This window comes from Nestor notabilis, unplaced genomic scaffold (genome assembly GCF_000696875.1).
Source record: "Nestor notabilis isolate BGI_N333 unplaced genomic scaffold, ASM69687v1 scaffold14256, whole genome shotgun sequence".
Taxonomy (NCBI): domain Eukaryota; kingdom Metazoa; phylum Chordata; class Aves; order Psittaciformes; family Psittacidae; genus Nestor; species Nestor notabilis.
In genome coordinates this window covers 29,995-53,799 of record NW_009933441.1, presented here as the reverse complement: position 1 = coordinate 53,799, position 23,805 = coordinate 29,995, and the positions used below count along the sequence as shown (strand labels likewise).

The following is a 23,805-nucleotide window of genomic DNA, read 5'->3' as shown; positions in this document are numbered from 1 at the left end:
GAACCGCTCCAGAGTTCATTGAACTCAAAGCCAATTTGGGATTATCTATACCCATGGAGTGGTAATTTTATTTAATTAATAAAATTAAATTATTTTTAATTCAGATAAATTAATTCTTAACAAAGGCAAATTACCCAACTGGTTTCACTTATGATTAAATAATAATTTGCTGATATTCCAAGTGTGAAGGTCAGTCACTGCAAAATCTTAGTGCAAGTCTGTGGGAAAAGATGGAAAATAATAATCCAGTATTGCTCTTCTAAAATCTTAACTCTGTGCACTGTACCTTCTGATGTGTGCTCAAGTTATTAAAATGTCTCCAGTGGAGGTGCAAGTGTTGTCCATCAAAGCTTGTTAGACTGACAGTCATGTAAAACCATGTGGTTCAATTCCCAGCAGAGTAAACTAATAATGGATGTATCAGGTTCTGAGGTTTTGAGTTTGTAAGTAAAAAATCTATTGATGGACCAATGTCCACTGATACTTTCCAGATCGGAATTGCATTTTCATTTCAGCTAGAAAGTGAATTATGTTACAAATGAGTTTTGAAGACTGTGGTGGTGTTGGTGTTAACACCAAGTCATACTTGTTCTTTGCAAGCTGGGAAAAATCCAGAGTATGTTGTTTGACTGAAGCTACTGAGAGTTTCTGCTGATGTCATACCAGTAACTTTAATCTTTTATTTAAATAGTCTTGTAACTATTCTGTAAAAAAAATGTCTATAGAACTAAGTCAGTAATGATAGGTGTGATGAAGATGGCTCTTGAAAGCTACTAAAGCTTTTGAGGAGAACTAGGTACTGAATTAAGGCAGAATAAATCTGCTGCCTTCAACTTTTGAATGTGTAATAGAGAAGTGCTCAGAAGTTTTGCAACAGAAGCTTACTTTCAGAAGCAGCACTGAGAAAGATGAATTAAATTGAAGTAAGATTGATATAACAGCTTCAACTTGTTTTAAACTTTAGTTCCATTCTTAAGCGTGGATGCAGCTGTTAAAACTGGGTGGAGGCAATTTGTGGCATTTATTTTGACTTACATCTTCTAGATTCTGAAAGTTCATAGGTTCTGGTTCTATAAAAGAATACCTACCTAAATAATCCAGAGGAGATGAGTTTTTCAGACTTCTGTTTTTTTAAAAAAAGTGTTTCTCATGTTGTTTCTTCTGCATTTTTTTGTCTTTTGACATATAAGTAAATTTCTTCCAGTATTCTGGCATGTGAGTTACGTTATTTTTTTACAGTGTAATAAAGCTTATAAAATTCAGCTTTATTATGCAACTTTACAGCAGCTAGTCCTAAAGAAAATGTAGAAAGTGTTTTGCTGTGAAAATTAAGCCAGTGGAATTCATTACAACACATGAATATACTGAACTGTATAGTAGACGCAGAGAATCTGAAGTCTGTATGATACAAACCCCATATTCAAGAAATTGACCCTTGTGTTTAAGATACTATTCGATGTATAGACATAATTGCATAGAAATGGAATTTACCATTACAGGGTCAACTTTTTCAGTGATGCATTTTTTTTTTACTTATTTTTATAATGAGGTGGAGTATGCCTGCCTGCCTGCCTGTCTGTGGGAAGACTCGCTTGCTTCTGCCAGCAAAAACAGGTGGTGTTCTCCCACCAGCCACGGGTTTGTTTGGGATGAGTAGCATAGTGACTAACCACCCCACCAGCCTTCCTCTTCAGATGGGCTGAGAGCCATCTGGCCCTTCTCCAAGAGTCTGTACTGATTCAGCACATCTTTGCAGCAGCCAGAAGCACCCCTCTTCAGTGACGTAGGCTGTTGAGTGCATGCAAGGCTCATTCTCTCCTTTTTACTCTGATGTTCCATCAGTGTCAAATTCCTGATGCTTGGGCTGTTACCATGACCTTGGCCTAATTTATTGAAATGCTCTGAGATTAAACCAATGGTCGAGAGCTCTACTTGTCAGGAATAATGAACTTTCTCACATCTGTATAGGAGACAGAGCTCACTTGGCTGTGTGTAATACTGATGTTATAAGGGTGCTCTACATCAGTACAGTGAGAGCTCAAGTATACACCAGCCTTTCTTCTGCCTAAATTTCACTATCTGCAGAGTCACTTGGTTGTCTCCAAACTAGAGCTAGAGAGAGCTAGAACAAAGACTGCATGTGTAACTGAGTGAGCTGGATTGAAAATTGAAGAACTACAGTAATGTGACAGCATAGGTGTAAATCTGGGAGACAAGTCCTAGATTACAGTGGATTCCCACATTAGCTGAGGATCTCAATAAACTTTTACAAGTGTTTGCCACAAAAATAAGTCTTGCTCTTTTTCTGTCTTCTCTTACTTGAACACATACATTTAAATCCCAAGACTGAGTCAGGAAGGCCACAGAAAATGAAAATAACCAAATGCTCACTTCTAAGGCATTTTCAAGAAAGGAGCCAAAAGTCACACTAAGCACCTTTCTCCTGGTGAGGTATTTATTATCTTTGGTTTTATTGTAAGATGATACAGAGCCTCACTCCAGTAAGTAGGATGTCTGGAGTTAAGCCCAGGTTACCACCAAGGACTCAAGAGCAATTATTCGTATCTTTCAACATGCTATTGGAAGATGCTCAAATATGGTAATGCAGGTGGTGTAAGAATACTGTCTTATCAAGCTCCTATTTAATGTTTAAAGCTGATTTCTGAAGTATGTGCTGGTGGGAAGGTAGTAGCAAGTTTATGCTCCCTTTTTACTTAGGTGTAAGTTCATCTGCTCAATGTCTTATTTCATCTGCCATCCAGAGGGACCTTGACAACTTGAGAGGCGGGCCCATGCAAACCTCATGAAGTTCAACAAGGCCAAGTGCAAAGTCCTCCACCTGGGTTGGGTCAGTCTTAAGCACAAATACAGGCTGGGCAGAGAATGGATTGCCTATATCCTCCATTTTCCCTTCCCCTACACTCCTTACCAGCATGTATCCTACATTGAATTTTGATATGTTAGCTATTCTTTGGGTATTATTTGATTAGGTGCTAAAAAATATTAACTTAGGCAAACTGCAGGAGATTTATTATGTGTCTTCTCAGCTAAATATATGTATAATATATATGTAATATAAATATATGCATAATATAAACCAATTAAATGTTGTGGATTGCAAAATTACTCTGTTTTGTTCATCTTGCATGTAAATATTCATAATTGTTGTAATTGCTCTATCCCTAACAGGGGATAGAGAAGGGGGTCACACAGATCACCCACAACCAGTGTTTCTTAGAATGCATCTTGTTTATTAGTCTGTTGTTGTTATTAACGTAATTGAGCTCCTGTTATCAATAGCAAGTAACTGTTGACACAGCATGTGTATTCACCCATAGTTCTCTGGCTGGAGCATCAGTTGGTGAGGGGCAACCTAGCTCTTTGTTTGGAAACAGAGGGTCACACTGCACCCTCCCACACCCCTCCAGCAGCTTTTTCTGGATGTTCAGAAAGTCCCTCCAAGGTCCCTTGTTTCGTAAGTTGTGTGTGTATGATGCTGTAGTTACTGTAAATAACACAGACCTCTTGGATGAGGTGTGTGTTATATGAGCTCAGGTTGCTGCTAGCCTGTGTTGGTGGTGTAGGGCAGATTGGGCCAGACTGTGGTGTCCTGAGCTTTTCAGTTCTTGTAGGTCCAACAGGATTACTGTTACTCATCTCCAGAGGTTATTGGTCCAGAGGAAACTGTTGTGGATTGCCTTCTTAACACATTCTTTTCTACTCTGTTCAGCTTGCTGTTTCTGTGGTAACTGTTCCTCCATCCATCCTATAGGTGCCTACAGAACCTTCAGACAGGCTCGCCGGAGGAGCCTGGCGTGACATGATGCTGTATCTCGTAAACAATTGTCTGTAGATTATAGTTGTTTATAATGATAGCTAGTAACTATTATTGGTAACATACCCTTGCCTCCCTCATTAGTAATTAGCATTTTATTTGTTTACAACATTATTTTAGTAATTTATTTAAGCTATCATTTGAATTAATTCCAATGTGTGACTTTATTACCAACAATTACAGATAGAAAAATAGCAGTTTTGTTTTTGGTAAGATGATCAGAAGGCAAAGGCCAACTAAAATACGAATTTATCACATCCAGTCTTGAGCTTGGCATAAGCATATGTATTTAAACCTACAGTTTTTATAACAGAATCTTCTTGAGAGCAGATTACTGTTTTAAAATTGCTGGAACGGGTTTATGAGAACAGTTTTCTTTTTCATTTCTACTTAATAGCAAAATAGATTAAGTCTCAATTTTGATCTGTTTCTACAGGTATACCTTGAAAGACTTTTAACTTATGCAGAGATAGATATTTGTCCAGCAAACTGGAAGCGAATTGTACTGGGTGCAATTCTACTGGCATCCAAAGTTTGGGATGACCAGGCAGTGTGGAACGTCGATTACTGCCAGATCCTGAAAGATATCACAGTTGAAGACATGTGAGTGCATTATGTTTATCTTTGTCAATGAATACCAAGATCTGTATCTATGAGGGGGTCAGGAATTCCTCTCACAAATTATATAAAGTTTATGTATTTGTGTTTTATCTAGACATGGTGGATGCTGATAGATGACATGAGGTCTGCTTGACAGTTGCTTACATAGAAGACATAAATTATTTTTGCTTTCTGGTTGAAGTGTGTTTTACCACTGGACGTTCATGCATAGTGATGAAAAAAGACCTGCAGAATATTTAAACGTATGACTTGACAAAAACCCCAAACACATCCAGTGAGCCTGCATGTGATCCTAATGATCATACCATGTTGTGATCCTAATGACCGTTAGATGATCACCCTCTTACTTACTGCCATTATTCAAAATCAGTGCTTTCAGGGTGTGGGGTTTTTTCCCCACACTGAATGCTGCTAAGTTCATTTCCAAGATCTTAAAAATGTGGTATTTTAATTTGCAAAGATAAATTTCCAGGTTTTCCATTTCTTTTCTCTGATGGCATTTTTAAGAAGTGCACATTGTAACAGCATAGAGAGTTATGATGTCTGGGTGGATACTCCCAAGTCATATTAAGAGTATATTCCAACAGTAGGAAAAAGAACTGTAATAAGAATAAACATAATTAATGCTTACAAATACTAAAATGAATGCTCATTTCACCAGTGCTTTTTTTTTTTGGTTGGTTGCTCAGCAGGTATTGCATGTATTGGCTGAAGAGCCTGGGGTTTGTATCATCTATACATTCAGGGCTGAGTCACGTACCACGCATGCTTTTTGAGGTGCCCTTACCTGACCTGGTGTGCGTGCAAGAGCAGTACTGCAAGGGATGCGGTTTGGAATTGGTGCTGGGATGGTGCTTAGGGTCCAGGTACCTTGACAGGCCACTGTGGCTTGTGCATTCGGAGAGTGATGCTTTCAGTCTGCTGGTGCACCCCTTTTTTTGACATGAGCACCACCAACACCATTATTTAAAAGCTGGTTTAGTACAGTATCTGTGTGTTTCAGAGCTCTTCTAAGCAGAGCTAAGTATCTGTAATGAGAAATACACAGACTTGTCCCCACTTCAAGTCCCTGAAGTCAGTATCACAGCCGCTGAAGAGAGTTTGTTGTGGATAACCACTGTGGGAGGAGGGGAGAGGGAAGGAGGGAAGTAGATGAGAAGAAATGTTTGTACAGACAGAATGTTCTTTGAATCTCAGTTTGCAATCTCAAAGCAGTGAAAGGCCAAGCATTTTTGCTAAAGCAGCCCTCATTTTGTTTCTTAATAGTTCACTGTTTGTCAGATTTATAGCTGGTCAAAAATGATCTGTAAGGGAAAGGTTGAATGTTAGGAGTCAGCTGATAGCTTTAAATTAAGCATGCTCATACACTGCTAGATAAGACTTATAAATTGTGAGTAGCTGTCATTGTTCAAGTATTAGAAAAGTTATCTCTAAATCTTGTATTAACAAGCAATTTGCGATAAGGTGGTTCTGTTCCCTGAGTCAAAGTGAAAAACAAAGCTTGCATTACTCCCATTTCAAAATAGAAGTGGAAAATACCATGTAATGTCATTTCAGTATCTGTTTTAAAATACATAAGCTGCTTTAAGGATGGTTGATGCTGCTTCTATTCTGACATAACATCAACAGAATAGATTTCCAAAATAAAAAGCGGGGTAGAGATGACAAGAAGCTAAAATCAGGCCCTTCACATTTCTTGCATGCTATATTATTCCATGCAGAACAATTTGACAATTCTTCCTTGACTTCTTTGAGTGTTTCCTGAATGATTTTGCAAAGCTGCTTTTCCCTTGATCCTTTTCTCATGCTTTGGGTATTCAGTGGCAGTAAGGGCCTCCCTCACTGCTCTTCCAAGGCAAATCTGGGAGTTTTTAAAGTATTTCTGAAGCTGGGAGCTGAGCTGGAGTGTTGAACAGCTTGAAGCAGACTGACAGGTTTGACTGTGCCATATAACAGTATTAATCAGGAATGGTTATAAATATGAATTTTGAAATTGCTGATTCTCAGAGCTTTTTTTGAAGGCAGGTGATGAGGCATACTGTCATGGTGTGAAAGGAAACAAAAAAAAGAGGTTATTGTTTTTGACAAACACAGTGATGGTGCTACTGTTAGAAGTTGCACTTGAGCTGTGTAACACCATTACTCACCGTGCTAACATCGGCCCTCTTTCTGCACTCCACATTCCTTAAGCCAAACTGTGGTGAGTCCCTGGCCTCAAAGATTTTAGCTTCTTAACCTTTTCTTAAAAGATTGTAGAGTTCTCGCAAACTGCAGAACCAGAAGCCTTCGAGGAGCCTGTGCTCTCTGTGTGGTACTTGGTGATGTGGCTCATGGGCTTTGTGTCTGGGGCTCCTTGTGAATTCTCCAGAAAAGATTTTGGTGGTTGCTGCCAGTTTTTCCAATTTTTTTTTTTTCCCTTAACTCCTACCCCTGGTGTGAATTGGGTTTTTCTTTTATAATTTCTCAGGTAGGTGGGACAGTACAGTGTTACAATTTTGAAGTGTCCATTTCTATGTAAGACAGGGGCTTTCATTTTTTGTATTAATAAGGCAGAAAAACTCTAGGTCAGAATCTTCAACCTCTGTCAATCATTCAGCGTAAGTGCATCTTGCAAAACATCACACATTCCTTCGGTGTTTTCTCAGTCACCACCAGTACATTGAACTGTGCCTAAAAGCTAACTTCGGAGAACTGAAGTGCAGTATCTGTAGTCATGTATGTAGTATCACCTTGCATTTCTGTGTGAATTTCAGGAGGGATCAGAGGAAAGCACGTGCTAAAGTAGCAGTCTAATGAGAAGTATGGGGAAAGAAGAATATGGTGGTTAGTTAAGTTATATTACTTCAAAGAAGAAATACCTGTATTTTTTTGTTCTTTCTCAGCTGTAGTTAGTCTGCTGACCTGACCTTCAAATCTAGAAGGTAGGGTATAGTAAGAATCAGAAGCTGTGTGTTTTTCTTAAAGATTTAGGAATGCTGTTCAAAAGAGGTACAGCCAATATCTTCCTCCATTAAAACAGGTTTTATGTTATTCATTAACATAGACCTTTAGGTTTAGCTTGCAGAAAGTAAAATCTTGACAGTATAAAAGGACATTTAAAGATTATCTTCTGCATTTATTGATAGACATCTTAAAATGTATTTTTTTCATTTGGATTTTTTTAAAAGCTAGAATCTTCAACAGAGTGATTTCATGCCAGAGAGTCCATATCCAGCTTTTAGTTCGTCTTTTAATTAATGTTTATCAGTACGTAAACATAGAATTTTGGCAGAGAGAGTGTGAAGGTGAGGAAGGACAATGATTATTTTCTAAGTGATGTAAGAGTGAAGAGTGAGAAGAAGAAAAATAATTCAGTGCTGAAAAACTACTGTACTGGTACTTTTTTCTTTTATCCCCAGATCCTTCCTTTTCTATTGTCATCTGCCTGCACACTTACACTGCAGTCAAAATGTATCTTAAATGCAGTATTGTAGTCAATCAATACCTGCTGGTGACACAGCTGTGCAGTCCCTATACTCTTCAGCAGACATGTACCACTTTTACAACCCATTGATTTTTTTACTTCTCCTATCTTGAAATCACTGTTTTGAACATATCATATGTCCCTGCATAAGTATAATGTAGGATATCTAGTTACCATGCAATTTATGAACATTTCCAGTGCTTAATTTTGTTGATTTGCTTATTTCTTAACATACTTCCTCATATAGTGGTATATTTGGTATTGCTATACCGAAGTTTTCATGGGGTGGGAGCTCAAATAGGACCTCTGTTCCTACCAAGTATTTTGACAAACACCTTGGTTTACATACTGAAAAATAAATGATCGCCACTGTGAGTTTTGATTGAATGGCTTAGAGAAAAACTGCTTGATTCTGTTCATGAAGATAAGACCTGAAAAATTCAGGTTTCCCATGACTAGTTCTAAATGATTGATGATGAAAGGCTGAAGAAAGTAAATAAGTTCTCCAGTAATTTAGGTGTTAGAGTACTTTGCAGCATCTATGACAGATGTCTGGCAAATCTAGGGCATGCCTGCATGTCGTGTTTGCATAGCTGTGTGGTGTGTGTGCAGATCCACCTAGTGGAGGTACAGCAGAAACGACAAGAATTTTTTTTCCTGCTAACTTCTTTCCCAGGTTGTATTAGCTAAACTGATACAAGTGCCCTTTCACTAGCAAAAGTTTGAGTCTGGATTTGATTGGCACTGCAGTAGCAGCTGTGAGGTGCAGCATCTTTCATATTCCTCACTGGTGGATGTGTGCTATTAGAACTTGGTAGAGTAGGTCAAAACTTAGGCTACAGTTATTGTGTCTGGCAAGAATAAGAAATTAACTTGGTTTATACCATTTGCAATTTAAAGTAAATTACATCCAGAATGCACAGACTGAAATATGTTTTCACATTTTATTTTCTTTCAACAGGAATGAGCTGGAACGCCAGTTTCTTGAGCTGTTGCAGTTCAATATTAATGTTCCCTCCAGTGTTTATGCCAAGTATTATTTTGATTTGCGTTCCCTGGCAGAAGCAAATAACCTGAGTTTTCCTTTGGAGCCCCTCAGCAGAGACAGGGCGTATAAACTTGAGGTAAAACACTTTCTTTTTAGATTGCTCACAGATAAGCATATAGGGGGATTTGGAATTTTTGTGTTGTATCTCCCTTCTCCCATCTCTTCCCAAATATTCCCATGAGATACTAGAATATCATGTGTCCCTATTTTTACAGCTGTTTTGTTAATGCTTTGGGTATTCATGGACATGGGGATAGCTTTTTGGCCTGATTAGCTTCATACCTTGTCTTGTTTACCATTTCTTTTTCAGTTCCAGTTGTCTGAATAGGCCTTATGAAAGTATCCACAAGTTTTACAATGACTCTATTTGCAGCCTGGTTTTGTGTGTTCATTTGGTTTCTGAAAACTGATTATCTTCCTTAAAGGACAGAATACTAACAAGCATTGCTGAAAATAACTATTCCATGTGCTTGGTTATCTGCTAATGATCCACTTCACATGGATCCAAGTCTGTTACCTCTGTGTTTTTCTGTTACATGGTGTTTTTCTTGGTAATGAGAAAACAGAAATGAGCACGTCTTTAGTGGTAAAGTGTAAATGCTTATGAGACCTGGATATACCATGTGCTGAAAACACGATGTCAGGTAGTGTGGACTGTGAAATGCAGGGCACTGTGCATTTCTACAGACATGGGAGAAGTTTAAAATTAAGGGCCAATTGTGAGCGCTTTGCAAGGCTGGAATCTATTTTTCCTGAGCATTCTGAGTTTTTCAAATAAGCACATTATTGCATGAATGTGTCCACATTTTATTACTGATTTTGAAATTTGTCATTAGGTGCTAACTGCTTTTAACATTGTGTGTTTTTATGTAACAGTTTTTGCACTAGAGGTTGTTTGCCTGTGGGTTAGAGTGAGCTTTGCATGTTCTGAAACTCCGAGTGCTCCTGTAAAGCAGGCAGGCAGTACTCTACACGTTTTTGTGGGGGGAAGTGGTGTGTGGGAAGATTAATTGACTTGTTTGTGACTGTAATGGGAGCAGAAAGTGGTGGAGAAAGAATCAAAGCAGATTTCACCAAAGTTGTATTTTTCATTCTTTCTAAATACTCTAAATTTCACAGATAGCTGCAATTAAGGATGTTACGTAATTCTGTGTATGGAGTGTGATGTAAATTGGCATCAGATTTTGTTTCTGTTGAAGAGAATTTAAAAAAATGAAAAGTCATTTGAATTGTAATACTAAATGAGAAGAGTTGGTTTACCAAGTTATAGAGGTCTAGATAACAAGTGCCATTACATATATTAAAATTGAGTTAATTACTTTTTGAAGAGATTTAGTGCACAGTTTCCCAACACTGTCAGTCTATGTCATACACTGTGTAACAGCAGGTTTCAAATGAAGGTAAGAACGGTAGCTCCTAAAACCTTTGAAGAAAAAAAAAAATAGGAAATTACTGTAAATACCCAGAGAATACTGGTGGTTCTTCTGTACTAACTGAACTTATGTAAAAAGAAAGGAATATTTTTCAATAAATCCATATTATTAAATTTTTTCCCATGTTGGGGATGCCTTGTGCTGCCAACAGGAGTTGTCTATGAGTAATCCTGCTAGCCAAAGAGGATGTCTTCTTCAGGGAAGAGAAGGAATATCTGCTGTGAAATCGACTCTATCTACCACCTCCTTGCCTCCGTTCTGTGGCCAGAAGGAAGGGAACTGCCTTGTTCCCTGGCAATATTTGGTTGTCAGTAGTGTGCCCTTGAAACTAGTTGACAGCATAATTTATAGCCTCGTTCCTTGAGCGCAGTTAAGCATTTACCTTGCCAAGAGTTATCAAAATGCATTTGCTGCTCTTCTCTGGGTCTCTCATGTGCTGTTCAGCCCAAGAGTTCTCTGTTTTTAAAACAGTTGCCTGGATTGTTGAGTGGAGTAGATGTAGTACCGCACAGGCTGTGATATTTTTGATACTGAGAGAAAAGCTGCAGTCCTTGATGAAAGACAACAGACTCATAGCGAATGTATGTATGCAGTGTCTGGTAAACTGAAAGGACCTTGCTCAGTCCTAAGATGTAAAATAACATATTTACTGACACTGGAGATCACAGAAGATTTTGCATAGAGAAATGGTTATATTATAACACATTCTTGCTACTTTTGCATTTTTCAAGCTATTTTATGTATCTACAGCAGGAGTATTAGATCTGGCATGGCAGAATCTGCATTGCTATTTCTGCAGATACCATGACCTTGACATACCTGTAATGAAAAAAAAAATCCCAGGAAGACCAAGGACAAGGCTAGTAAATACCGTTCCTCATCAAATGGAAATGCTGGACAAAATCCATCAGCTTAGAGGTGTTATAAGAGGTTATAGTTCTTGTTAAAAACAACACCACTTACTAGAGCATTGCAGTGGATGTTTTTCCTTATTCAGTGTTCCCACAATTAACACTTAATCAAGCAGCTTTGTCTTTTAAATGACTAAAGGAAAGTATTTTTTTCTTCATTTTCACCAGCCTGTGGCCTAAAAGTGTCCTGATTTTGTTATACCAGTCCAGCTGTAGTACCCAGAAACCATTCTCATGACCCCTCTTTTTTTTTTTTTTTTTACCCCATTGTGTGGAATTGTGCCAATTAAAAATGGAAAATAACATTTCATTAGATCATCCAGTCTGTCCACCTGCCAATGCTGTTTGTTCCAACCAGCATACACAGTAGCATGTTTCCTCCTTCCTTTTAATTATGTCAAATATCAAGGCTTCCTTTGCTTCTCCTGAGAACTGTTTTCTAATATGGGAGATTCTTCTGCCAAGAAGTTGTTAGATATCCAACCTTAATCCACTATTTTGTAATTTCCTACTCTTGCACTTGGTTATTCTCCCATATACTGAATTAAACATGATTCAGATTCTGCTCTTTGGGGTAAGTCTACAAAACATGCCTACCCTATTTCTGCTTGTGATCTTTAGCACTGTGCCTGTTTCAAAACTAGATTTTGCAGGAGCATTCATTAGTTCACTCCCAATTTAACTATGTTGTCTGAGCTTTTTATTGTTAGGATAGTGAGACTGAGCACATAGTTCAAACTTTGAACTACAGCCTGTATTTTCCTGACCCTAAAGAGGTACAGACCCATAGATCAAACAGACAAAAAAGAGGAGAAAAATATGTAAGTTACAAGGTAGAGAATTGCCTCCATATTCCTACTGTTGCAGTCATTGATTGCAAGCCTGCCTGTTTTGTATGTTCAGAACCCTCTTAGCCAAGAAGTGAAGGAAGAACAAAACTGCTCTGCTCTTTGTCAGGAGTAACCTGGTTGCTCTTCTTTTCATTCTCCATAAATAAAGGAGAACCCACATCATCACAGCTTCCAGTTGTTCTAGTGATTTTTTTTTATTTACTTTTTCTCCCCATTTACCTTATGTACAACCCTTCCCAACTTACTGCTGTCTGTCCCTGCTAAGTTCTTTCTGGTTTATCCTTTTTTGGGGGGTGTTGCACTCACAGCTGTGTACCTTTGTGCGTTCCAAGCAATGAAGCCATAGCCAGCCCTGCTGCTTTCCCACCCTGCACAAATGTGTGCATGCAGCCACAATTTGTACTGCTACTGCTATTGTCTTTCTCCCTTCTCCAAAGACTTATCTAGAGTCATATAACTCAGCAGAGGAACTAACTTTTAGTTCTGTGTGCATATATATAATGGAAGAATATGTATGTATTCATTTTTCTAGCTGATTACAGATACTACAGCCAAGTGCAATAAATTTTCACATGATTGAGTAGTGTTGCTGGTTTTAAAAATGTTTTGATTTCATATGAGAAATGGTCCCTTGCAAAAATTGGTTTATTTTTCTAGCAATAAAAGCAACAGAAATATCAGATGACAGAAAGGTGTCTATAAGCTATTTGGATTTATTTTAATTGAAAAACAATACTAAATATTTACGATTTTCTGCTTTTGTCTTGTTTCCCCATATGTTATGCTGAAGTTGCCTAAGTAACTTGCCAAATAGGCTCCGAATGTCAATTTTGTAAATTATTTGAAGATGAAGAGGCATCTTTAGGTACCGGGTACATCAGTCAGCGTGTTTCTTATCTGTATGATTAATCACCAGAGCCTAGAGATGCCAAATACTAAGTGCCACTTCCAAGCAAAATTTCATTTTGTCTGACCAAGTGCCAGAATAGAAACTTTCCTGTGAAACAGAGATTTTTGAAGTGATTACCTTCTCTGGCTGTTTGGTGCCGAAGGTAATAGCCTGATTTGGCAGCTGGAAGAAGCTGAGCTCCACCTCAGTACGCTTATTTGCCAAGCCTTGCCTTGGCGTATTATTTCATTATTAAACACTTTTTGTCTGTTGGATTTTAAATCCAACTGAATTGCATGAACTTTCTTAGTCCACTGAGTCCCTGGTTAAGTTAAAATGTTATTAAGCAGTTTTAAATGAGTTAAGTTATGGTCTACATAGCAACAGGAATATTCGTGTTATTTTATTCTGTTGCGCTCTTCATGTGCACCAAAAAAAGAAACTGTTCAAGAATGGCCTTAACAAAAGGAAATTCAGTTTCCAACTTAGAAGTAGCAACTGGTTTCTTGGTGGTGGTGGTAGGTTTTGTGTTGGTTTGGTTTTGTTGGTTTTTTAATACAATGATTTTTTGTGGCCTGCTTGACTAAAGCATGAGGTGAATTTGCTCTCAGATGTACGTGTTGTGTGCTTCTGTCATACCTGCCTCTGGTCTATGCAGGACTACTAAAATTAAATTTGCTGCTGCAACTTGCTGCAGCATAGAAGGAAATCTCAAGAAAGTAAATGATGATTAGTGGAGTCAGGCTGTTTATTTGTATTGCCTTGTTTTATGGTCAAACACTTGTACTGGCTTTGTGCAGTGCTTTTTATTAAACACCTTATCTTAAAACCCAATTTAAAAGCATTCTTGAGTAAATAAAAGTACTGGTTTAGTTCATCTTCTTTTTTTTAAATTTGACCTTGAGTACTCCTTGCAATGAGCTTTCTCTGCAGTTCTGTGTGTTTGATGCTGGAGTTAACATCCCTACTGGTGCCAACCATAGCCTGTCCCAACCATATGAACTCTAATAGACCTGCTATTTTAGGGCACAGTGTGTTTGTGCATATGAGGTTTATAATAAATACTTGTTTTAAACGCAGCTAAAAACAGTAGAAGAAACACAAAATGTTAACTCCAGTATAGTATAATAGGAGTCAATATTTGAATAATATTTGTGTCTCTAAAAGGTTTTTAAAATTTCTATGTATTTTTAATGCAAATTAAATTATTCTGAACATGAGTTGCACCTCCCACTGGGACCTTATAAGGTAGCCTGATCACATAGAAGTCACCCTTTCTGAAATGCAAGGAAACATCACCTCTGTAAGCAAAGTAGGGCAAGTATTCTCCCAGACCATTTATGAGTAGAGAAAAATGTAATTACTACAAGATCTTTTAGGAAATAAAAAAATTATGAGCCATCCTCTCTATACATTCTCTAATATGCTTACATTGTTTTGTTAAGTTTTCCGCTACTTTTTCCCCAATGAAGTGCTATGTATGAGTTTCCATATCGCAGTGGGTAAGCTTTGTCAGCTCCCTTGATGAGACCTGTGATGGTTAACCTGTGAAGAACAGGCTTGAGATATGCTCACTGAGTCCTTCAGAAGCAGCTTCAGTGGGCAATGAAATGTCAGCATGTTTCTTTCTTTTAAGGTTAATGAAACAAGAAAGAGGATGTGGGGAGAAGCTCTTCACGTGTTTAGCTTAACAAAATGACTTTTTGTAATTCTACCTGTACGTAGAAATGTGTTTCGTTTTATTTTACCTGCAGAGCTGTGGTCAAAGCAATTGAGGTATTTTCATTCTTTTGTCTTACAGGCCATTTCCCGCTTGTGTGAAGATAAATACAAGGACTTCAGGAAAGCCGCAAAGAAACGGTCAGTCAGTGCTGACAATCTGACTGTGGTTAGATGGTCCCCTGCTATTATCTCCTAACAGAGGAGACTGGGATATTCCAATGGACGTACTGTTTCATCCATCCATTTTTTTTCGGGGTGGGCTGGGGGCGGGGGGCTAAAGAAAAAAGACTTTTGATTTTTTTATTTTTAAATCTGTCAAGCTGCCTTTACAGTGCCTCCCCATTGTGTAGCACACGAATAAATACCTAGTGGAAGGAGAATGGAGAAAGCCGTGTTCGGGAGAGAAGATGGGCAACAATTTTTTTCTCACTCGTGCTAACAGCTTTACCCTTTTTACGAGGAAACAGCAAATCAGGTGCTTGGAAGAAGAAACAAAATAAAGAAGTAGAGGCAGAAATATATTTAAGAACTGTGCCATTTTCTATAAGCTGTACTCATGAAGAGAAATGGCAGCATGAAAACAAACCATGTAGTCAGATGACTGTGCACTAGAGGAATGAAGTTGGGAGAGTTCCATCATAAAGGTTTCTCTTAATATCTTTTTTATTTTTTTGCTGGGTTTTTTTTTTTTTTTTTGCATTCCTCATAGCTGCTTTCCAGGATAAATTCTTCCCCTTGCACAGCAAGAAATACGAAGTCTGTATTTACAGTAGCACAAGCCCCTGAATAAATAGCGTTGGGTTTTTTCACTGCACTTTTCTCTGTAAGCTGTCTTATTAGCATTATTCTTCATAATTATTATGCATATGTTATATTTCTTGTATGCCTTTTATTGTATTTCAAAAGAGAGAACTTGACCATAGTGCTGAACCAAAAGTGTGTACAGGGATCAGAAGATCTTCGTAATTTCATGATGTGTTTTATTTATAGTACACTTGGGTGCGTGTGCCTTCCTGAGTTCTTGGAATCATTTATTTTTCCTTAATATAAAGATACAGTTATTAAAATATTCAGATGATGATGATAAGACTTGGGCCAAATCTCTGAAGTTTGCAACAGATCTTGTGATCCTTTTTGCAGATTTTCATAGCATTAGGAGATTAGCAGAATTCATTCTGAGGGAGATTATTTTGGTTTTGTATGGCCTGACTAGTTCATTCCTTCACCTCCAGGTCCATTGTTGCAAGCAATATTCTCAATTTTTATATGTTTACTTTAAATCAAAGTGAGTCTGTTTGTATAAAATAAAAAATAATTAAAAAAAAATAATTCCAGTGAGAAGGCCTGTAGAAAAGCAGGATGGAAATCTTAACAAGATACTTGTCACAAATAGATTTGATTTTGAAGCTAAAATACAAACCCTCGTGTTCTTCAACCTAGGTGCTTATAGAAATTAACAGTAACCGAACTGTGAACATAATTTTCAACTCTGATTATTATGCTCTTCTGTTGTTGTTACTAGTTCCCTGTTACTGTGGCTGTTGCCCCCTTGGAATTTGTAAGAAACTTTTGTAGAAAATAACTTGTCAGAATCAGCATATTTGCTTTATCATTTCCCAGGGTGATTTCTCCCCCCACCCCTTTTTTTTTTCTTTTGCAAGGTTTAGACAGATAGAGCTGACAACTCGCAGTTCCTTGAAATCCTTTCTTTGTGACTATCACTGAAATGAATGGCAACAGACGTCCCTGATTTATGCACTACTGTGGTAAACCATAAAGATTCCGTATTTGTTTTATTAAGCCCTATGGGCTTGTAGCAAACCTAGGGGCCCAGAGCTGCACACTTGACTTCCAGTGCAATGCTAATCCGATGCCTCCAGGCAGAGAGGCACTGACAGGATTGAAGTAGTAATACCAAACAGTTTTCTGTTAACTTTCTAATGTGATTTGTGTAGTTTGAGACATGAAGGTTTTGTCCATAAATTCTCCTGACATCCTTCGGGCCTTTAAAATAATCTCATTCTCATTACTTCTTGTTGTGCCAATGCATCAGAACTGTGAGTATCCAAGTCCATTTTTCCCTTGAACGTGGAATGTAAGGAAAGTGTTTATAACAATACAAATGCAAATTACAGCATTTGAAACCTCTTTACAGATAGTATCTAAAGGAACATTTTCAGAGCATTTGAAACTCATCCTTTATAAGCATAAATTTAGGCTTTAAAATATGTAAAATATTTTGATTTATCAACACTTTGCTAAACTATTTTCCATTTAACTTGATATCAGGAATATTGGTTTTATCCATTTCTGGGTGATGGAGATAAGAACTTTGGATTATGTAAAGATCTCAATGCATCAACTATAATTTTTGTGAAGTTTATTAAACTACTTTAAAGATTGTATAGTCTATTTATTGTATGTATGTACATACAGTCTGATACTTTAAAAAGTGGATTCCGTAAAACCTGGCTCAGTCTTGTTTAGACTATTGAATATCGTTTTAGCCTTGTGCACTGGATTCTACCTCTGTATAGGAGAATTTTCCATATTCTTAATTAGTACTGATTCTGTGATTAACTTGGTTATGTTTCTTGCACTAAGAATTAAAAAACAAAAAATCTGCTGTAAGTGTGGATTTTTTTCTTTAGTTTAAGTTTTGCCAGATGAATCCTCTACATTTCGATGGATGTTTCTTTCCCTCATGGTTATAGAATAATTCTTTGGGTTTTTTTCTGGTTTGTTCCAAGGTTGCCAAAAAATACAGTACCTGTCAATAAATCTTAATGAGTGTCTTTTGTTTGCAAGGTATTCTATACCATGTAATTAAAAATGAATTATTATTTAGGATTATGTTGTGTTCAGTGTAGTTTTTTAAACATTACTGTATGGAAAATGCCATTGCAAGGCTAGAGAGTCATCTCTAGAAGGTGAGAAGGGAGGAGAACCAAATAGCATTTTAATTAACAGCACAAATACATTGTGGTTTTCATTTCAGAACCTGAAACTGTATCTGCTGTAAATGTGTTCTGGATTAAGGTTTTTGTTACTGCTTTGGTCACCAGCTCAGAAACAAAAAGGTGTAGGAGATGTAATAAACCTGTCCCTTCAAGCGTCATTGTCTTAATGAATTATTTTTATATGCTGAGCCAGTGGATCATCTGTTTGGTCATTTATGTGTTGATAATTGGATAAATATTTGAAAAAGGCATCTTGTAAGGGTTTTTGTCCATGCATCTCTCTGCAGCCCAGGGATGCTTTCCTAATACTCTTTCCATCTGCAGACTTGTTTATATTTCGGGTCCTGTTTATGTTTATTTTGTTGTCAGTGATACATACCATTCTGACAGTACTGTTCTTTGGGACTGAGAATGCTGAGTTGTGAGATAAAGTGCAAAAAGAAGAAAGAAGACAAATCATCTTTTCCACCTTCCACAAACACCATCAGTCTTTCAAATTATATGATTTCTATTGCTAGAAAAATAGAAAATCCTGTCCCATAGGAGGGTAGCAGTGTGCTTTTCAAGTATTGTGTTTTTTTCTTTATTGATCTTCTTTTTGAGAGGAGAATAGAGAGATCAGCATATATGGCTTAGTTCCCCTTAGCTTTGTTTATCAAGTAAACGAAAAACATGATGAAAGAGCTGTTAACATTTATAGAGTCTTAGTTCAGACTTTGTTTTTTTACACCTCTCTCTATTTCTGAGCTTTCCTAATGCCAGAAACCTTAGATATAACCTAATGATTAGGAATAGCAAAATCCTCATCAGAAAAGGGTGATGGTGTATTAGTGGCAGATGACAAAATGACATCTGGTAGTGTTGGCTATATATAAAATTAGAAGTATGTGGGAGGGTATAGAGGAGCTGAAAGAGCAGAACCAGAAAAAAATCCCAAAGCCTTAACAGCTGAAGCAACAAATTATTCAGTCATCCTTTGTTGATAATGAATGTTGCATTTTCCATTGGCACGTTTAAACTGCAAACTGGAGTGCTGCACATCCACTGCAGACTCATATTGCTCTCTGCTCCTATGTCGTCTTCATAAGGAATAAGGAAAAGCTCAGCCTAGCTTCTGACACTTTCCTCACTTCTGTTTTGAACACATTCCTGTAATAAGGATTTTATTTCTTTTTACCTGACTTGACAGTAGTTGAAAACATCTGCCTACCTGTGCAGCAGGGTCCCACTTAGTGCCTGTAAGAGGTTCTGAGAAAACAACTCTATAAATATAAAGACAAACATACCTGCGTGAATGTGACCTAGATGTATATGGAAATGTTAGTATCTGTGACCAAATCGCAGTAAGTGCCTTTCTGCTGTTTATGTTTTCTCTTCAGCTGAACTGCATCTGGAGGAAACCACAGAACTGATGAGTTGCATAAACTAAGGGTAATGACAGAAGATAGGTAGGGATCACTGCTAGGAAATGAGAATCCAAAAACTTGACTGCTGAATCCCAGAACCATGTCATGAAAATGACTGAATACATTAGCAAAGAAAACCAACGCTTGAGTTTACTTCTGTTGCCTGGGCTGGGTCATCAGATTCTTCCCATTAAAGGAAGACACAAAAGGATGGCAGATTGAAGAAAGACAGGTGACAGCAGTACAAATAGAGTGTATTTACTGTGTTCCTTCTAGAATGGTTGGTCTGATGTGATGTGAAGTGGAAAAAAAGTTGTTCTTTCATGCCCATTACACCATGTATAATGTGTTTCAGCATTATTGGTGGAGACTTTTACCTCCTATAGCTGGAGATAATACTCTTTGGTGGATACACTAAGCAAGCTTTTTGGTGTGGTGACAGGTGACAGTATACCTACATTATTTGTACGAGTTGTCCAGAATGTCTGTAAAGAGTTTGTAGTGTTTACTCAAGGCACTGGACAGTATCTTTCGTGAAGATGTCAATGGTCTCTACAGATTGAGAGCACCAAGTAACAAAATGTGAAGAATTCTATCAGTGAGATACAATTTCACAAGGTACTTACATAATTTACCTACTCAATGTACATACAGAATATAGTTTCAGACCTTCATTTTGCCATGGATCTCTGGCACTTCGACTAGAGTGCTGTGGTAAAACTTCAAACTGACAAAATCTTTGGAGCTAGCACTGCTGCCCACTTTGAATGCAGTGGCAGTGAAGCACATCCTCAAAAGGCAGATGAAAACTTCCTCATGTGACACGAGGACTTTGCTAACTAGGCTTTAGAGTAAGACACCTTTATGTAAGAGATCCTGCAGCATGCTTAAGTCTAGTGCTAGTTCTCCTGTTACCTGTATGTTGTGTTGCTTCACTGCCTCAGGGTTTTCATGCACTTTTATTTTAGACATTAGTACAAATTATTCTCCATGGAAACAGTATCTCAGGAGCAGGCAGCTTTGATGCAGTTGCTGCCTTGGATTTAAACAATACAAATGATCCCATGACTGCATACTTCTCTTTCACGTATTTCAGGCAAGCTAAGCATTCTTCTGTGGAAAAAGGTGAGGCCAAAAAGATGGGGATTGGTGTGTGTCCTGGGTTCAGCTACAGCAGTCATTTTTTCTCCTTCTTAGTAGCTGGTGCAGTGCTGTGTTTTTGACTTTCAGTCTGGGAACAACGCTGATAACACCGATGTTTTTAGTTGTTGCTCAGTAATGTTTACTCTGACCAAGGACTTTCTCAGTCTCATGCTTTGCCAGAGAGGAGGGGAAGCCAGGAGGAAGCAGAGGCAGGACACCTGACCCAAACTGGCCAGAGGGGTATTCCATACCACAGCACGTCATGCCCAGTATAGAAACTGGGGGGAGTCACCTGGAAGGCCCAGATCGCTGCTCGGGTCGGGCTGGGTATCGGTCGGCGGGTGGTGAGCGGTTGTGTCCTCTCCCCTTGTTATTCCTCTTATCATTATTATTGGTAGCAGTAGTGGTTTGTATTATGCCTTAGTTACTGGAGAGCTGTTATCTCAACCCGTGGGAGTTACATTCCTTCGATTCTCCTCCCCATCCCTCCGGGAGCGGGGGGAGGAAGGAAGAGGGGGGGAGTGAGCGAGCGGCTGCGTGGTTCCAAGTTGCCGGATGGGCTTGAACTACGACAGTGTGCCAGAAGGGTTATAAGGCATAACTAGGTGTGATTAGTTTTAAAATAAGCCAGGAAATAAAGACCAGAAAATGTATTTGTATCTTCTGTGGTATTAATACCAAAAAGCTTTGATGATACTTTGAGTAGTATGAGGATGTTAAATTTCTTGGGCAAGGAGTTTGAGGGATAATTGTCTCCCTTCAGCAGGGCAGGATATGCAGATTGTATTGTCATAAATGCTAGGAGGAGGAAGACCAGGTTGTACCAAGCAAAATAGCACAAAAGCAACACGTAAAATACATACGCTAAGTAATTTTAATATCGTGCATTAGAATTGCAGAACTATCTTGGTGTTGACACACAATCTAGCAGTGTTTGGAAAGTATTGGTGGTCACCTGATTTACATAATTATATCCTGTTCCTTTTGTGGCCTTAAAAGGTCATCCTCTCTATGCAGAAGCTTAGCTGACAATATCAACTACTAGAACATAACCAATAATATTTGGAGGTAGACTTCAAAAAAATAAGAAATGTAAAAGTGCTCCTGTGGAGAACAAAAGCTGCTGGGGGTAATTTGGCAGTGCTGTTGGGCTTCATCAGTAAGAACATTGTGTAAAGAGAGAGATAAAAACAGTCTCCTGTTCATGAGACTTCCCTGTACCTATAAATGAGACTTTTGAAGTTAAGGTGGGAGGGTGAGAAGAATCACAGACACCCTCAAACCCTCAAGTCCATTGTTGTAGTTACAGGAATTCTGCATTGGTTCTAGTGGAGTTGTGAACAGAGATGGAAAATGAGCTTCCAACTTCTTTGTGTAGTTGCTTTGCACAAAAAGTCAAAGTGATTTAAAAATCCAAATCACCACCAGCATTTGTAACATTAAATACTTAACTTACTGCTGCCAACAAGTGTGCATCTTACATTTTACCAGGGGAACGTGTCCACAGTTTGAATGTGTACTTTAATGGTCCTTTAGAGGGCACCAATTCTAATTCTCTAGGAAACTAGAGGAATGATTTCTTGTAACGTAGGAAAATAGTTGGGTGTATCTTGATGGTTTCGCATGCAGGCAGATAAAGCAATCTTCCAGATCTGCTGGGATTTAAGGCTTTGGATCAATGATTTTTATCAGCTGAACAGAAATAAATGCTACACAGCATAAAGCGGCGCTATTGACTGAATCTAGAGAAATTATAGCCATGTCACCTTGACACTAAGTCCAGTGAACAAAGGACTGGGCTGATTCTTCTGTGTTCCCATTTATAATTAATCTACTTCTGAATCTCAGTACAAACATCTTCAGTGTTTCTGATCTGTGAGAAATCTAGACCCATGAAGTCATTGCTTTTCTGTGGTAGCCTGCCACTGCCGTACATCAGAAAGGCTTTATTTTGTTCTGCTCTGTTTGTTCTGTTCTGCTGACATGTGGCAGAACAAAGTTGTTCTGCTCCTTAAAGCATGCAGATAGCTAAACCGTGCTAGATCTGTGTGCTTAGATACCTGATTGCCAGCTGTCACACTTTAACTTTTCTAAAAGAATTTTCTGTTGGAAAAAGAAACCAGGACAAGGAATCAGTTATAAATTTTCTCTGAAATACACAGATTGCAAATCAGCATCTAATTTTTCCATTTCAGATTTTTTTTGATAATCTCAGACTTCAGCTGAATTTTCCTTGACGATTTCAGTATGTGAGTGCATGTGTGAGCATTTTCTTTTCATTAATTGCATTAGATAAGGAATTTATGTTCCTTATCTAATTGCTAATAGAAAACAATTATTTTAAATGTCATTTGAACCTGCTGTTTCCCTCCCTGAGGAATGCGTTTGTCTGGATTCTTCGACTTTTACAAGTAGGTAAACCTAGTGATACAAGATTGCAAGTTTTGGCACTGTCCCCTTCATATTGTGACATGGACAATGAACTGTTTACATGTTACAGTATAAACTGAAAGCTTCAGAGGACTGGGGGGGATGAGGAACAGAAGAAAACAGCAACATTGATTTCTTCTGCGGACTAATACTTGTCCGTCTCAGCTTTTCTTCTTCAAAATGTGTCCTTAAAAACAGTTTCAGCATCTGGAGCACGTGCAAAGAAGGGCAACGAAGCTGAAGGGTCTAGGAAGAAGTCTTACAAAGAGTGGCTGAGGGAACTGGGGTTGTTTAGCCTGGAGAAACGGAGGCCCAGGAGAGACCTTAGCACTCTCTATAACTACCTGAAGGGAGGATGGGGTAAGATGGGTGTCAGTCTCTTCTCCCAACTAACAAGTGATAGGACAAGAAGAAATGGCCTTGAGTTGAGCCAGGGGAAGTTTAGACTGGATATTAGGGAAAATATCTTCAAACATTGGAACAGGCTGCCCAGGGAAGTTACTGAGTCACCATCCCTGGAGGACTTTAAGACATGTAGATGTGGTGCTTAGGGATGTGGTTGAGTTGTGAACTTGGCAGTGCTGGGTTAACAGTTGGACTTGCTGATCTTAAGGGTCTTTTCCAACCGAAATGATTCCAGGATTCTGTGATTCTATTTTCTGAATGTCCTGTATTCTCCTGAATGCAGAATTGCTCAGGATTTGAACAGAAAATGCCAACCCCATCAATCCTTTAGACTTGAGGTGCACTCCCAGAGAAGTCAGGCTGAAATGCAATAAAAAATAGAAACATAAGGAAGCAGGGGAAGAGGGCCGCTTGGGGCAGTGGAAAGTGCCCGCAGGCTGAGCACTAGTGCCTAGGTCGAGGAAGCAAGTGAGGAAATCGAGCTTCCAACAGCAGCCATGCCACAAAATCCTCACCCTTGTCCTTATAGCTGAAATCCTGAGCTGCCGCTCAGCTCCCTCTCCTGGGCACTGAAAACATCTAATTCAGCAGACCAATCTGCACTGGTTTTTATTGTCAGCTTATGTACACGGTGTGTTTAAGCCAAATTCCGTCTGTATAATTAGACAGACCCTGTGCATCTCTAACC

The 23,805-nt window shown here is 38.4% G+C and overlaps 1 protein-coding gene across 2 annotated transcripts in view; it reads left to right on the top strand.

Annotated features, from left to right (window-relative positions):
- CCNY (cyclin Y) overlaps positions 1–15,040 on the top strand; it is a 46,171-nt gene extending 31,131 nt beyond the window's left edge. Inside the window, exons 7-9 of one of the 2 annotated variants that reach the window (XM_010016885.1) lie at positions 4,272–4,438; positions 8,881–9,043; positions 14,853–15,040. In XM_010016885.1, the coding sequence (XP_010015187.1) occupies positions 4,272–4,438; positions 8,881–9,043; positions 14,853–14,969 (447 nt within the window). In that variant the 3' untranslated portion in view covers positions 14,970–15,040. The remainder of the gene's footprint in view (positions 1–4,271; positions 4,439–8,880; positions 9,044–14,852) is intronic. The other variant, XM_010016884.1, reaches the window with a different exon arrangement.
- The last annotated feature ends 8,765 nt before the right edge of the window (positions 15,041–23,805 follow it).